At 43.9% G+C, this 17,294-nt stretch overlaps 1 protein-coding gene across 1 annotated transcript; it reads right to left on the reverse strand.

Moving 5' to 3' along the window:
- Positions 1-14,681: 14,681 nt before the first annotated feature.
- Positions 14,682-15,629, reverse strand: LOC309563530 (C3a anaphylatoxin chemotactic receptor-like; the record flags this gene model as incomplete). The annotated part of the gene is made up of 1 exon (XM_082267981.1): positions 14,682-15,629. The coding sequence occupies one exon, from the start codon at positions 15,627-15,629 to the stop codon at positions 14,682-14,684; it is 948 nt and encodes a 315-aa protein (XP_082124107.1).
- Between the last annotated feature and the right edge of the window lie 1,665 nt (positions 15,630-17,294).

Genomic DNA, 17,294 nt, shown 5'->3' on the forward strand with positions numbered 1-17,294 from the left:
CGATCTAAGTTCTTGCCTTAGTACAGTTAACCTCTGCTTAAAGGCCGTGGAGGGAGCTGATTGGTTTTGGGCATCCACTGACGCAATTTCTCTCGTCAGCTCATCTATAGCCTTGGAACGCTGCTTGTTCGTTTTATGTTGCAATTGTATTAACACCCCCCTACTAAAAGCCTTGTGGGCATTCCAGAGGACCGCAGACCCCGATACCGACCCCGCATTGTTCTGGAAAAACTCTGTTACTTCTTGTTTGAGGATAGCAGCATTTGCCGGGTGCTTGAGCATTTCTGCTCGCGCTCGCCAGGGTTTATCCGAGCGGGCCTTAGGGGATACTGCAAATGTGACGCTTACAGGGGCATGATCAGACCAGGTTATCGGGGCTATCTCGGAGTCTACGGACCTCTGGAGGATCGCTTTATCAGACAATATAATATCAATACGAGCATATGAATTGTGGACCGCAGAATGATGCGAATACATCCTATCAGTGGGGTGGTGGCACCTCCATATGTCATACAAGTCATTTTTGTTCATAAAGCCCTGTAGTGATGGCTGGAGCCTATTAGAGGTAGTCGAAGAGTCCAAAGATCTGTCCGGGGGTAAATTGTAGTCTCCGCATAGGAGTAGGGGGCCTTTTTGGACTTTCCTGATGGTGCAGAGTGTACGCTTCAAAAATCTCAACTGATGAACGTTAGGGGCATACACTGAGGCTATGGTTATGGGCATGCCGTCTATGGTGCAATTCAGTATAAGGTAGCGACCATTTGGATCAGCTTTGGAGGAGCACAGTGTAAAGTCCAGAGTTCTGTGGACGGCTATCAGTATTCCTTTCCTTTTTCTGGGACAAGAGGCTGTGTATATCAAGGGGTAATCCCTGTGATGGCAAGTGGGTGCATGGGAGTCCAAAAAATGTGTTTCCTGAACACATACTATTTGCGCATGATGCTTGAGAGCAGTACGCCAAAGTGAGGCTCGCTTGGCCGGGTGATTCAGACCGTTAGCGTTCAGTGACAGGATCTTAACTGTCATTGGAAACTAAAAGGCCGCATGTGGTGTAGCTACTCACTGTTCGGATGTGACTAAGCAAGAGTAGATGGCAGCCATGTGCTCCGGATATTGTTTGGAGATGACAGCTGTAGTAGATTTCCTGGAGATTCTGCTGAACATGAGCAGTCTTGATGAGTTGGTACCTTGCGGCGTATGGTGAAAACCTTTCATCTTGGCAGACGGGTAGGAACCTGCATAGAGGGAGAGGACAAAACAAAAACGAAAACAGCAAAAAAAGAAAAATGCAGAAGATAAACATGACCAAACTGCTGGGGCAATTAAAGAGGATGGAGATTCGCGGCAACGTAGCCATCTCCCAAGGAGGGTAAACAGTTATTAGCCAATCGGGCTAAGGGGCTCCAGGCATTCCGCCTATGAAGCCTGCATCCACAAAAAAGCATAACGTAACAGGAGATGTAGTTGGCATAGTGCTCGTTTAGAACTTCAATCGTCGTGGGCGCCGCCCTGTTGCACTGTGTGCCATTGCTGGGGAATACGACTTGGGGATTTCTTTGCTCCAGCCGGAGGAGCAGGTTCTGGGATAATGCCCCAAGATTGCAGCAATGAGATACCTCTCTCCAGAGTTGTGATGCTGAATGAGGAGCCATTTTTCTCTACCACAATTTTTGAGGGATGCTTCCATTTATATGGGAGATTATGGTTCCGAAGAGCCTTTGTAATCGTGGACAGCTGCCGTCGCATATCTAAGGTGTGCTTGGATAGGTCCGCAAAAATTTGTACATTGGCGTACGGTTCAGGGAGGTGGCCCAACACCCTTGATTTCTGTAGGAGAGCTTCTTTGATGTGATAAAAGTGTACACGCAGTAAGGTATCACGAGGAATATGTTGAGGCAGAAAGGGAGGTTTTGGAACCCTGTGAATGCGATCTATGGTTAGATCCAAAGGGGACGCTTCAGGCAGGAGGGCTGTGAAAACTGCCAGGGCAAATTTGTGTAGCTCAGTCGGTGTCACTGATTCAGGGATGCCCCGGATCTTTAAATTGTTTCTTCTGGAGCGATCCTCCAGATCAGCTATTTTAGCTTTAACCCACTGGCGTTCCGATAAGTTTTCCTTGTGAGCATCTACAAGTTCATTTACTGTGGCCACCATGTCAGACATAGATGATTCAACATTGTGCACTCTTTCTCCTAGGGAGTGGACCTCCGCTGTAAATCTATTTGCCAAAGCCATGATATCAGATTGCAGGGACGTGTGAAAAGTGAACATCATGTCCTTTAAAGCAGTGTCCAGGATTGGCTTTCCCACTGTGGGGAAGTCTGCTATAGGAGATGCCCCTAATTGCATAGAAAGCGGAGAGGGTGCAGTGCGGCCTAGCAGCGAGGCCTGGGCCTGGGAGTCAAGTCTAATCTTGGATTTGGCCGGGCTGGAGCATTGCGGGCTAGAGGGTTCAGGGGTGCAGGGGGACACAGTACCTGGTCGCTGTATGTCACCGGACTGCTGTTCATCCGGCAGATCGGAGTAGTGTACCCGCCGCCCCGCCGGAGCGGCAAGGCCCGAGCCGCCGGCGCCATCTTGTCGACCGCTCCGGGATGGCAGGGGGAAGAAGGCTGTAAGTTTCTGCGGCCCCTTCACTCCCTTTCGCTTCCCCGTCATGTCGATCGGTGCAGGAGCGTTCCCGGGATGCAGCGGTGTGAAGATCGAGGGTGGATGCCTAGCGTAGCTGGGTAGATAGAAACATAGAAACATAGAAACATAGAATGTGTCGGCAGATAAGAACCATTTGGCCCATCTAGTCTGCCCAATATATCTGAATCCTATGAATAGTCCTTGGCCCTATCTTATATGAAGGATAGCCTTATGCCTATCCCATGCATGCTTAAACTCCTTCACTGTATTTGCAGCTACCACTTCTGCAGGAAGGTTATTCCATGCATCCACTACTCTCTCAGTAAAGTAATACTTCCTCATATTACTTTTAAACCTTTGCCCCTCTAGTTTAAAACGGTGTCCTCTTGTGGTAGTATTTCTTCTTTTAAATATGCTCTCCTCCTTTACCGAGTTGATTCCCTTTATGTATTTAAAGGTTTCTATCATATCCCCTCTGTCTCTTCTTTCTTCCAAGCTATACATGTTAAGGTCCTTTAACCTTTCCTGGTAAGTTTTTTCCTGCAATCCATGTACTAGTTTAGTAGCTCTTCTCTGAACTCTCTCTAGAGTATCTATATCCTTCTGGAGATATGGCCTCCAGTACTGCGCACAATACTCCAAGTGAGGTCTCACCAGTGTTCTGTACAGCGGCATAAGCACTTCCCTCTTTCTACTGCTTATACCTCTCCCTATACATCCAAGCATTCTGCTGGCATTTCGTGCTGCTCTATTACATTGTCCTCCCACCTTTAAGTCTTCTGAAATAATTACTCCTAAATCCCTTTCCTCAGATACTGAGGTCAGGACTGTGTCAAATATTCTATATTCTGCCCTTGGGTTTTTACGCCCCAGGTGCATTATCTTGCACTTATCCACATTAAATTTCAGTTGCCAGAGTTCTGACCATTCTTCTAGTTTTCCTAAATCCTTTTCCATTTGGCATTTCCCTCCAGGAACATCAACCCTGTTACATATCTTTGTGTCATCAGCAAAAAGACAAACCTTACCATCGAGGCCTTTTGCAATATCACTTATGAAGATAAGTGTCGCTGGATTGCGGATGCTGGAGCCGGAGCGAGGGATCAGACGTCCATCACGGTCCCGCGCTGGCCACGCCCCTCACATTCTGATTTTTGTCAGCGTAGGGACAGGTATGCTGTGTGCATCAGGGACAGATCGGCAGTGACACAAATCGCTCTGTTAAGGTCCACAAAAGTAATTTTAAGGGCTGATATTTGATATTGGTGTGCAGTGCACTATATAGGGGTGTAATCCACGTATAATATACTTTGTAATATAGAAAGCATACAGTATTATAGTGGATTTGTATTGTGCACTGTGCAGCATTGTGACTGGTGTGGTGAGCGTTGCTGCAGCAATACTACAAACAGTGACAAAAGCACTTTTAACCACTTGCCCACCGCCTCAAGTACATATACTGCGGCAGTCAGCCCCTCACAGGCAAAGTGATGTATGGGTACGTCACTAGCCTGTGAGGCTCTGAGGAGCGAGCGCACGCCGCCGGAGGCGCGCTCCCGCTCAGTCACGGTCTCCCCCGCGCGTGTGCCCGCCAGGCACTTGCGATCGTCCGTTAGAGCGGGAGAAAGGCAGGTGGCTAATGTAAACAAGCCGCCTGTCATTCTCCCCTGTGTAAGAACAGTGATCATACGGTTCTACTATGTAGGACCGTTGATCACTGTTCCTACACAACAAGCCACAGCCAATCACAGTTAGAATCACGCCCCTAGGGACACACACAACCCCTCCCTCTCAAAAAAAGTTAACCACTTCACTGCCAGTGTCATTTTACAGTAACAGTGCATATGTATAGCATTGATTACTGCAGTAATGTCACTGGTAACCCCAAAAGAGTCAAAAATGTCAGTCAAGGGTCTGATCTGTCCGCCGCAATGTCGCAGTCCCGCAAAAAAAATCGCAGATCGCCGCCATTACGCGTTAAATAAAAAAAAAACAAAAATGACAAAAATCTTTCCCTTAGTTAGTAAATGCAATAACTTTGCGCAAACCAACCAAAATACGCTTTTTGCAATTTTTTTACCAAAAATATGTAGCATAAAACAAATTGGCCTAAAATGTTAAAAAATTTAGATTTTTACATTTTTTGGGGGGGGGGGGAATTTCATATAAAAAAAATGTGAAAAATATTATTTTTGCAAAATTGACGCTCTTTTTTTGTTTACAGTGCATGATCAAAAAATCGCACAGGTGATCAAATACCACCAAAAGAAAGCTCTGTTTGTGGGAAAAAAAGGACATCAAATTCGTTTAGGTACAGCGTTGCACGACCGCGCAATTGTCCGTTAAAGTCACGCAGTGCCGAATCAAAAACTAGGTTCTTAGCTGTCAGGTAAACCCATGTGGACTACTTTTTGGGGCCTATACTGACGGACACTTACTTCTGTATCCTGTGAATGCCTAATGTACCTCCAGCCACAGAATACAACGTTCTTTGCTCTCAGGTAAACCCATGTGGGCTAATTTTTGGGGCCTATACTGGCCGACACTTACTTCTTTATCATGTATATAACTAATGTACCTCCAGCCACCAAATACTACGTTCTTAGCTGTCAGGTAAACCCATGTGGGCTAATTTTTGGGGACTATACTGGCCGACACTTCTGTATCCTGTGAATGCCTGATGTACCTCCAGCCACCAAATACTACGTTCTAAGCTACCAGGTAAACCCATGTGGGCTAATATTTGGGACCTATACTGGCCGACACTTATTTTTTTATCCTGTGAATGCCTAATGTACCTCCAGCCACCAAATACTACATTCTTAGCTGTCAGGTAAACCCATGTGGGCTAATTTTTTGGGGCTTATACTGTCCGACACTTACTTCTGTATCCCGTGAATGCCTAATGTACCTCCAGCCACCAAATAATACATTCTTAGCTGTCAGGTAAACCCATGTGGGCTAATTTTTGGAGCCTATACTGGCCGACACTTACTTCTGTATCCTGTGAATGCCTAATGTACCTCCAGCCACCACATACTACGTTCTTAGCTGTCAGGTAAACCCATGTGGGCTAATTTTTGGGGCCTATACTGGCCGACACTTACTTCTTTATCCTGTGAATTACTAATGTTCCTCCAGCCACCAAATACTACATTCTTAGCTATCAGGTAAACCCTTGTGGGCTAATTTTTGGGGCCTATACTGTCTGACACTTACTTCTGTATCCTGTGAATGCCTAATGTACCTCCAGCCACCAAATACTACGTTCTTAGCTGTCAGGTAAACCCATGCGGGCTAATTTTTGGGGCCTATACTGGCCAAAACTTCTGTATCCTGTGAATGCCTAATGTACCTCCAGCCACCAAATACTACGTTCTTAGCTGTCAGGTAAACCCATGTGGGCTAATTTTTGGGCCTATACTGGCCGACACTTACTTCTGTATCCTGTGAATGCCTGATGTACCTCCAGCCACAGAATACAACGTTCTTAGCTGTCAGGTAAACCCATGTGTGCTAATTTTTCGGGCCTATACTGGCTGACACTTACTGCTGTATCCTGTGAATGCCTAATGTACCTCCAGCCACCAAATACTACCTTCTTAGCTGTCAGGTAAACCCATGTGGGCTAATTTTTGGGGTCTATACTGGCTGAAACTTCTGTATCCTGTGAATGCCTAATGTACCTCCAGCCACCAAATACTACATTCTTAGCTGTCAGGTAAACCCATGTGGACTAATTTTTGGGGCCTATACTGGCCGACACTTACTTATTTAATAAACAGGCAAAAAATTTGGGGGAGCATACCCATGTATTTCTAAAGCTGCTGCAGCTATGAGCCAAAAGACATGTATATTAAAAAAGAATAGCGCGCAAATGCAAAAGAAATTACTACCAAATCTGAAGACAATCCATAAATAAAAATGGGGATTTGGTCCCACCATATGGCCATGGGTATGCTCCCCCAAATTTTTTGCCTGTTTATTATGTATTCGGTCTGACCAGACTACCGAGGTTGAGCAGCCCTCCCCACCCCCCACACACACCTGTACTCAATCAGTGTCCACCATCAAGTGGATATAGGGGGAGTCCCCTGTAGTGCATTTGCACATCTTTCCCAGCAAGGAGTATTATCTCCAAGGGTTAGAAAGGCTGGATTCATCTCTTTTTCATGGATAGTGTAGGACCCACTGATAATGGGGTACTTTGATGCAGTAGTGGGCTTGAGCACGATATGGCCATATGGTGGGACCAAATCCCCATTTTTATTTATGGATTGTCTTCAGATTTGGTAGTAATTTCTTTTGCATTTGCGCGCTATTCTTTTTTAACTTACTTATTTACCCTGTGAATGTCAAATCGTCCTCCAGCCACCAAATACTACGTTCTTAGCTGTCAGGTAAACCCATGTGGGCTAATTTTTGCGGCCTATACTGGCCGACACTTACTTCTGTATCCTGTGAATGCCTAATGTACCTCCAGCCACCAAATACTACATTCTTAGTTACATAGTTACATAGTTAGTGAGGTTTAAAAAAGACATCAGTCCATCCAGTTCAACCTATGATGTGTGTGTGTGTTTGCTTTTAACCGTACATTGTATACTTATGTATGTTGTACATTGTATATCCCTGTATGTTGTACATTGTATACCCCTGTATGTTGTGGTCTCTAAGGTGCCCATCTAATCGTTTTTTGAAACTATCAATGCTCCCCGCTGATACGACTGCTTGTGGAAGAGAATTCCACATCCTTACCGCTCTTACAGTGAAGAACCCCTTATGCATTTTAAGGTTAAACCGCCTTTCCTCTAGTTTTAGTGAGTGGCCACGTGTCTTATTGTATCTCGTTTCTCTGAATAGTTTGTTCCTTATGCTAGGGTCACCAGTACAGTATTTGTACATTGATATCATATCCCCCCTCAATCGTCTCTTCTCCAGAGAGAATAGGTTCAGTGCTTGTAGTCTTTCCTCATAGCTGATGTCCTCCATTCCCCTAATTATTTTTGTTGCCCTTCTCTGGACTCTTTCCAATTCCAGCACATCCTTCCTGAGGACCGGTGCCCAGAACTGGACAGCATACTCCAGATGTGGCCGGACCAGAGTCTTGTAGAGCGGGAGAATAATCTCTTTATTTCTGTAGTGAATCCCCTTTTTTATACATCCCAGTATTCTGTTGGCTTTGCTTGCAGCGGCTTGGCATTGCATGCCACTGCCAAGCCTGTTGTCTACCAGTACCCCCAAGTCTTTTTCCATCCTAGACTCACCCAGAGATTCCCCCCCTAGTGAGTAGCTTTCTTTCTGGTTTCTGGCCTCCAAGTGCATTACTTTACATTTTTCAACATTAAACCTCATCTGCCATGTAGTTGCCCACCCCGTTATTTTGTTCAGGCCCGCTTGTAAGGTTTCCACATCCTGCATAGAAGATATTGGCAAGCTTAGTTTAGTATCATCCGCAAATACTGAGATTGTACTAGATATCCCCTCCTCTAGATCATTTATGAATAAATTAAACAGGATTGGTCCCAGGACAGAACCCTGGGGGACCCCACTTTCCACACCCACCCAATCCAAGTACTCCCCATTAATCATCACCCTCTGTACTCTCCCCTGGAGCCAGTTCTCTATCCAGGTACTCGCCTTATGGTCCATACCTACCTTCCTTAGTTTGTACAGTAAGCGTTTGTGGGGAACGGTGTCAAAGGCCTTTGCAAAGTCCAGATACACCACATCCACAGGCTTTCCTTTATCTAGGTGGCAGCTCACTTCATCGTAGAAGGTTAATAGATTGGTTTGGCAAGAACAATTTTTCATGAATCCATGCTGATTACTACTAATAATACCGTTTTCATTACTAAAGTCTTGTATGTGGTCCCTTAACATCCCCTCCAAAATCTTGCAGACTACAGATGTTAGGCTGACCGGCCTATAGTTACCCGGGATATATCTCGGCCCCTTTTTCAATATTGGTACCACGTTGGCTTTTTTCTAATCAGCTGGCACCATACCCGCCTGTAAACTATCCTTAAAGAATGGTCTGGCAATCACCTGGCTGAGCTCTTTAAGAACCCTCGGTTGCAAGCCATCCGGTCCCGGTGATTTATTTATGTTAAGTTTCTCTAGTTTAGTTCTAAGTCTATCTTCTGTTAGCCATGGCGGTATTTCCTGAGGTGTGTTGTTTAGTTCGGCCTTACAAGCTGGGTTCGTGTAGCCCCCCGATTCTTTTGTGAAGACTGAAGAGAAGAAATTATTTAACACTTCCGCCTTTTCTCTGTCCTCAGTGGCCATATTTCCTTTGTCATCTTTTATGGGGCCAATGTGTTCTGGCCTCGCTTTCTTACTGTTTATATACTTAAAGAACTTCTTGGGGTTCTTTTTACTCTCCTCCGCTATATGTCTCTCGTGTTCTATTTTAGCCGCCCTGATTTCGTTTTTACATTTCTTATTACACTCTTTGTAATGCTTAAGTGCTGCCAATGACCCCTCAGTCTTGTATTTTTTGAAGGCCTTTTCTTTAGCATGAATATGCATTTTTATGTTGGAGTTTAGCCACCCAGGGTTTAGTTTTGCTCTTTTAAATGTATTTCCATTTGGAATGCACTGGCCAATCCCCTTGTTAAGTATGCTCTTGAAGCACTCCCATTTTTCCTCCGTGTTCTTTGTTCCCAGGGTTCTATCCCAATTGATATTTTCTAGCAGCGAGCGCAGTTTTGGGAAATTGGCTCTTTTGAAATTCAGTGTCCTTATATTACCCCTCTGCTTCCTATTACTGTAATTAATACTGAAACTTATTGACCTATGGTCACTGTTTCCTAAGTATTTCTATATCCGTGAGCAGGTCTGTATTGTTGGTAATCAGTAGGTCAAGTACCGCATTGTTTCTTGTTGGTGCATTCACCATCTGACCCTGAGCTGTCAGGTAAACCCATGTGGGCTAATGTTTGGCGCCTATGCTGGCCGAAACTTACTTCTGTATCCTGTGAATGCCTAATGTACCTCCAGCCACCAAATACTACGTTCTTCGCTGTCAGGTAAACCCATGTGGGCTAATTTTTGGGGCTTATACTGGCCGACACTTACTTCTGTATCCTGTGAATGCCTAATGTACCTTCAGCCACCAAATACTACGTTCTTAGCTGTCAGGCAAACCCACGTGGACTCATTTTGGGGGCCTATATTGGCCAACACTTACTTCTGTATCCTGTGAATGCCTAATGAACCTCCAGCCAACAAATACTACGTTCTTAGCTATCAGGTAAGCCCAAGTGGACTAATTTATGGGGCCTACACTGGCCGACACTTCTGTATCCTGTGAATACTTAATGTACCTCCAGCCACCAAATACTATGTTCTTAGCTGTCAGTTAAACCCATGTGGGCTAATTTTTTGGGCCTATACTGGCCGACACTTACCTCTGTATTCTGTAAATGCCTAATGTACCTCCAGCCACCAAACACTACATTCTTAGCTGTCATGTAAACCAATGTGGACAAATTTTTGGGGCCTATACTGGCTGATACTTACTTCTGTATCCTGTGAATGCCTAATGTACCTCCAGCCACATTATACAACGTTCTTAGATGTCAGGTAAACCCACGTGTGCTAATTTTTGGGGCCTGTACTGGCCGACACTTACTTTGTTTGACCTGTGAATGCCTAATTTTTCAGACTGGAATTGAAAATCAATGGGTCTGTAAAGGTTCAGCCAAATTGTGGAATGGATGCGGACCCATTTTACAGATGTGTGAATTGACCCTATATGTATTTGACATGTATTTACTGCCTGCTGTCAGTTCTGGCTGATTTATGAAAAACATTTTTTTAGGGCAACTTTTCCAATTGCAATACTTCTGTTATGAAATTGTCCATGTTGTGGGACTATTTGTGCACAGCTAGTAAGTCTTTTGTGGCAGCAAATATGACCTAAAGGTTTTCAAAGTTCGCTTCCCATCAAAGTCAATGGGGCCCGCCGCGAACTTGCAGTTCGCGGACGTTTGAGAAAATTTGCGGCTGATGTTCGCGAACCGCCCCAGCCGATGTTCGTCCATCACTAATGAGAATCTCCAGAACTTTCTATCTGCATGGTCCCTGTGGATCTCACATACCTCCCACTCCACCTCTAATCCTTGATTGCTAATAAGCATGCATACCGCCCTCTCTGATACAATTATAACCCCCAACTGAATTGACGTGAAATAAGCTCTACCTCTAACATAGCACTGATCAATAAGGCTCAATCTACCTACCGCAGATCTTCTATCCCTGGACGATACAATTTCTTCTGGTGCTGCCAGCCAATCACCCAACCCTGTTGTTCCTCCTTCTTCACTTCCTTCTTTATGTAGCACCCTACAGGTAGGTGCTAGGTAAAGTATAGTGGACCTTGTCTGCCTAACAGCAAGGCCATGATTTATTTTTGTCAGTCAGGTTGTCATGGCTCCCAAGTGTGTCTGCTGAGAGGGGAGTCTCCCCACTGGCTCTGTGAGAGGCTTTTCATTGGGCAGTGGAGGAAACCCAATCCAAGACACATTCAGGCCTGTATCTACCCCAGAAAGCAGATTCTTCCGCAGAGGATTCTGGGAGTGGGTATAAGTTTTAGGGGAGTGCGGGGTCTTTGGCAGGAAGCAGAGTCCCAGGAGGGAGAGGACGGCTGTTTCCCCTCCTGTCAGAGGAAGAGGATGTCTCAGGTGCTGCCTTAGAATCCAGAGAGTTCTGAGTTGAGCTGCAGAGGGATCTAGTGTGTCGAGAACCAGCGGAGAGAGAGAGGTGTCCAGGAAAGCTTACAAAGGTCTTGAGTACTGTGGACTGCCCCTGGAGGTCTGCCAAGTGTCAGAGGGGACCACTCCGGAGAAGGTTTGAGGGATCCAGGAGTCAGCTAGCTGTAAAGGGAGTGCCTGGTCAGAGGATCCTGAAGTGTTAGAGGGGGTACCTAGTCAGAGGACCCTAAAGTGTTAAAGGGGGCGCCTGCAGTTTGGGCCCTGAAGAGGCAGTGTACAGTGTGGAGTGTACAGAGTTAAGAGTTGCAGCAGCACAAGTATGCAGGGCTGGAGGGAGCTGTTCAGTGACTTTTGAGCTAAAGCAGTATCAGGAGTCAAGTATTCTACAGTTCTGGATCTTCTGAGTTAACAGTCAAGTTAAAGTCGAGGTTCCAGCACAATTTCAGTATCACAGTATCTTGAAGCATCAGGAAGCGTTGGCCGGCATTCAGCTGGCGTCAAGACAGTGCCGAGGGCATTTTTTTCAGTATAGTGTCCCAATCAAGCCTAGCTGAGCCAAAGGAGTATCACACTCATTCCCTTCTCCCATCCCCTAAATACAATAAAAGACAAGAGAACGGTAACCCAGGCGGGACTTTATATGAGGTTGCCACAATAGTCATGAAGAGTCAAAGAGTAAATTTATTAGTAGAGTAAAAGCATACAATGGATATAAATGTATAGCCATAAGCATAATTACAAAACATGTACAGCATGTAGGAAGAAATTGACAAAATAACAACATAGCAGAAAATTGTGCATGATGACAGCATTGCAGCATCCGTGTAGCATAATAATGGGTATATCTGTATTGAAAACTCTACGCGTTTCGTGGGTCTAATACACCCACTCATCAGGAGTATATAGGTAGATATCGGGCCAAATCAGATTGAGAAATGCTGCCATGAGGTGGGGTGCCGACGTCGGATCCGGGAGCTGAAGAGACAAGAGTACCCACAAAAAAATGGGGAGCCAGGCAAGGAAACATATGTGATGGAGAATGTGATCATTAAAGATGATATTACACTGGCCGAATATCCACATAGACTGCACGTAGATCTTGTCCCTAGCGCCATGTGTATGGTAGGACAAACAGAACCTGTTCGTCAACATGGAAAAAGCCAGCACATGCTGGCAACCATGACCATAGATGTTACAACCACCACCAGCACATGTAGACGCCACAAATGCAATACAATAAAACAAAACAAAGATGCCGGAGTGTTCATTGTCTCAGTTCTCACACCTGGGTTCACAGCTCAAATGTGTTGGAGGTGTCACCGATAACAATGGCAGACCCACATCAGGCACAAGGCCTGGAAAAAGTTATATCTGTACCATGGGTACCATTTAGACATAGTACACATATTACACAGAAGACGGAGCTCACTTACCTGCTTATTCCAATTCTCTAGGAGATCCGATCGATTTTCCCTAATTCCACCACAGTAAGTCCCCCTGGCCATTGTGAGAGACCAGTGAGGGATCCTATGAGTAATTTGGGGCAGATAAGATCTCTCTCTCCTGGATGGACTTTTCAATGCACGTCTCATTATTGTAATCCCTACCTGTTATATTGTTAATTGTGTACTTATTACAATGTCATGTTTATTTCTGTATGTTTCTTAAAACTTAATAAAAATGATTGAAATTAAAAAATGTTACAATGCTTATGTAGCAAAAGTATAACGTAACAATAGGAATTGATATGAGTAATAAAATATATTACCAAAAGTACTGGGACACCCCATTCCTTTTTTGTCCAACTGTATTATTTCTTATGTCCAACTGTACCTTCCTTGTATGGGGATTCCCAGGGGTCTGTTTTTTTGATGGATTATTTTGATCTTTATTTTTCTCTTTTATCCATATTTTGTTTCTTTTGATTCTTTTGTCCATTTTAGAATTTCTGGACACTCTATTTCATGAGGATAGTATGCCTGAATGATAAATGTGAATAGCAATAGCAGCCAATTTCTGTAGTGTCCCCACATACAATAAAACTGATAAAAGAAATCCAATCAGCGCTAAAGCAAAAAAACAGGATAAATGAGCATAAAAAATGATTATAGGTGTTTAAATCTAGAAATGTGCAAACAATATTAATGTGCAAAACATGCTTAAATAAATGTGAAAAAATGTATCCAAACTGCGCTAACTTCAAAGAAAACAGTAAGCTGCTGGCACACCAACCGACATAAGTTGTCCAAATAAATAATATAAAATAAGTACAGCGCTAAAAATAATATACAAACATGATAAAGTATATGTGCATATATGTTGAGAACAGATGAATGAAATATATATGGATTAAAGATCATATAAAGTGAGTCCCAAGTGAAGGTAAAGCATCCATAAAGGTGATAGTAGATTGGGTATGGACCCAAATTACCATATAGCAAGTAGGTCATACAGACTGAATAATGATCATAGATATCCCCAAACGTAACTGGATCAACAGATGTTCAAATGGGTGGCCATGGAGTCTTAAATGAGGATGCCAGGATCTCCCACTCCCCAGATGTAAATGTGTAGGGATAAGCAGGACAACATGAACATAGTGTAAAACCTCTTCAAAAAATTTTATTAAAATAAAAAAGTACATTTACAAACATCCGTGAAACAGCACAAGGAATGCAATCAGATGGCAATTGTAACGTTACTGATGCGTTTCGTCACAGTTGACATAATCATAGGAAGTTGCATATGCAGCGACAATTCTGAAAAAAAAAAAAACTATATTTTTTTACTTTCTGATATAAAACATTCCCGATAAAAAAAAAATAAAAATCAAATACTTTCATCATTTTAGGCCAATTTGTATTCTGCTACATATTTTTGGTAAACAAAAACCCAATAAGTGTATTTTGATTGGTTTGCGCAAAAGTTATCGCGTCTACAAACTAGGGGAAAGATTTATGTCATTTTCATTTATTTATTTATTTTTTTACTAGTAATGGCGGCGATCTGCGATTGTTAGCGGGACTGCGACACTGCGGCAGACAGATTGGACCCTTAACTGACATTTTTGACACTTTTGGGGGGGACCAGTTACATTACTACAGTAATCAGTGCTAAATAATATGCACTGTCACGGTAATGATGACACTGGCAGGGAAGGGGTTAACACCAGGGGCAATCAAAGGGTTTAATGTGTCCCTAGGGGATGGTTTCAATAAGCACTAAGCCCTGATGGCATGTGACTTATTCAGGACATTCAGTATGGCCACCCTAACACCCTAGCTCGCTAGTAAAGCGAAAAACTCTAAAACATCTGCAAATCCGTCTCATACATTAGAGCGGGAGGCTTTCTTCTGTGGACCGCTGGTTCTCATTGGATGGTGGGGATAATAAATTCTCCCTAAATATATTTTGCATGATCTCCCCAATAGACTGTCTCAGCTTTTCCTTCGTATCTTTCCCCATGAAGACGTAGAGTATTGGGTTGATGCAACTATTGAAGAAGGCCAGAGAATGTGAGAAAAGGTCCAGGATGTACAGTACCTTATTGTTAGTGTATAGCAGGGTTACTTCTAGGATGTGGTAGGGGGCCCAGGTGATGAAAAACACGATAATAATACTTATTGCCCTCTTGATGGGTTTTCTACCTACTTCAGAAAATCTGATATTTTGTACTTTAAAAGCCAGATGAATGTAACAGATACAAATGATAATAAGAGGGATCAGAAATCCAAAAATTGCACGTGTAAGAATGGTGGGCTTCAACATGTGAGGCTCTAAATAACATATGGTCATGTTATCAGAGGTGTCATATCTTCTGTAGATGGGGGCAGGCAGGCACATCGCAGAGGACAACATCCAAATAGCCAAGCATATCATCCACGCCATTTTGATTCTTCGGTGATTTCGGGCCCACACGGGATGGACAACCAGAATCCATCGGTCAACGCTGATAGCCACCAGGGTGAAGACACTGGTATACATGTTAAGGAAGAAGATGAAGAATAACATCTTGCAGAGGACAGGACCGTACAGGAAGTCTGGGTAGAAGATCTGCGCTATAATGAATGGAAGAAACAAGCAGCACATGATATCGGCCAGAGCAAGGTTCCCAAACCAAATGGTGGTCACGGTCCGCTCCATCTTCACTCCAGTGACCCAAAGCACCAGAGCATTTCCGGGGACACCCACGAGAGCAGTGATAGATAAAAACAGGACAAAGAGCAAATGCACATGGCTGTAAATCCTGGTTGGTTCCATTTCAGTGCTGACATTGGACATCTTGTTTACCTGTAAAGACATCAAGAGTTACTTCATCTGTCTGATAATTATTCAATTCCATATTATTGTAAGGAAAATAATGTAACTTCTAGTATAAAAAAATGTGTGTATATATCTATATATATATATACAGTATATACACACACACACATATACACTATATTACCAAAAGTATTGGTACGCCTGCCTTTACACACACATGAACTTTAATGGCATCCCAGTCTTAAGCCTCATACACACGCAACTAATTTCCGCCGACCGGTCGTCCGTCTTTTGTCCAGAGTGGTGTCTGTTGGTTGGAATGTGCTCTAGACTGCACACAAATTTTCCCGTACGACAGAATTCTACTTCAGAAGTAATGTCATGTGTTGGATTGCTTTGTATGTGTTATTTCATCTCTGAGCATGCCTAGTCTTGCTCATAAGATTTTTCCCCATCGAAATCTCTACTAATGAGACAAAAATCGGACGTGTTTTGATTGTCGACAAAAATTATATAGCCTGCACACCAGGATTTTTTCGGCCGAAAAGTCGGAGTCGGTTGTCGGAAGCCTCATACTAACAAGCCGAAAATCGGCAGATCGGTCGTTGGACGAAAATTCCCAGCCGAATATCTTCTCGTCTGTTCGGGGCTTTAGTCTGTAGGGTTCAATATTGAGTTGGCCCACCCTTTGCAGCTATAACAGCTTCAACTCTTCTGGGAAGGCTGTCCACAAGGTTTAGGAGTGTGTCTATAGGAATGTTTGACCATTCTTCCAGAAGCTCAATTGTGAGGTCAGGCACTGATGTTGCAGAGAAGGCCTGGCTCACAGTCTGCACTTTAATCCATCTTAAGGCCCCTTTCACACATATGGTCCGTTCAGTTCATCAGTTCAGTCACGTCAAAATGTATCAGTTTTTCATCTGTTTTTCATCCATTTTATTCATCTGTTTTTTTTACATCCACTACCAATGCAAAAACGGATGAAAAACAGACCGTTTGTCCGTTTATATCCGTTTAGGGCATTCATCCGTTCCAAAAAGTGGACATTGACGGAAGCGTATGAAAACGGATCTTAAAACGTATGTTAACGAATGATTATCCATTGTCATCCGTTTTTACATAGAGATGCATTGATGTCCATTTTTCATCCATCAACAGATGGATGAAAAATGGACAAACGGACCGTATGTGTGAAAGGGGCCTATAGGATTTCTACTGGGTTGAGGTCAGGACTCTGTGCAGGTCAGTCAAGTTCCTCCACCCCAAACTCGCTCATCCATGTCATTATGGACCTTGCTTTGTGCACTGGTCTGCAGTCATATTGGAACAGGAAGGGAGCATCCCCAAACTGTTCCCACAAAGTTGGTCTTGGTATGCTGAAACCTTAAGAGTTCCCTTCACTGGAACTAAGGGGCCAAGCCCAAGCCCTGAAAAACAACCCCCACACCATAATCCCCCCTCCACCAAATAATTTGGACCAGTGCACAAAGCAAGGTCCATAAAGAAAGGATGAGCGAGTTTGGGGTGGAAGAACTTGACTGGCCTGCACCTCAACCCAATAGAACACCTTTGGGATGAATTAGAGCAGAGACTGTGAGCCAGGCCTTCTTGTCTAACATCAGAGCCTGACCCCACAAATGTGCTTCTGGAAGAATGGTGAAACATTCCCATAGACACACTCCT

The sequence above is a fragment of the Pelophylax lessonae genome, assembly GCF_965119305.1.
Source record: "Pelophylax lessonae genome assembly, chromosome: 9".
In the NCBI taxonomy this organism is placed as follows: Eukaryota; Metazoa; Chordata; class Amphibia; order Anura; family Ranidae; genus Pelophylax; species Pelophylax lessonae.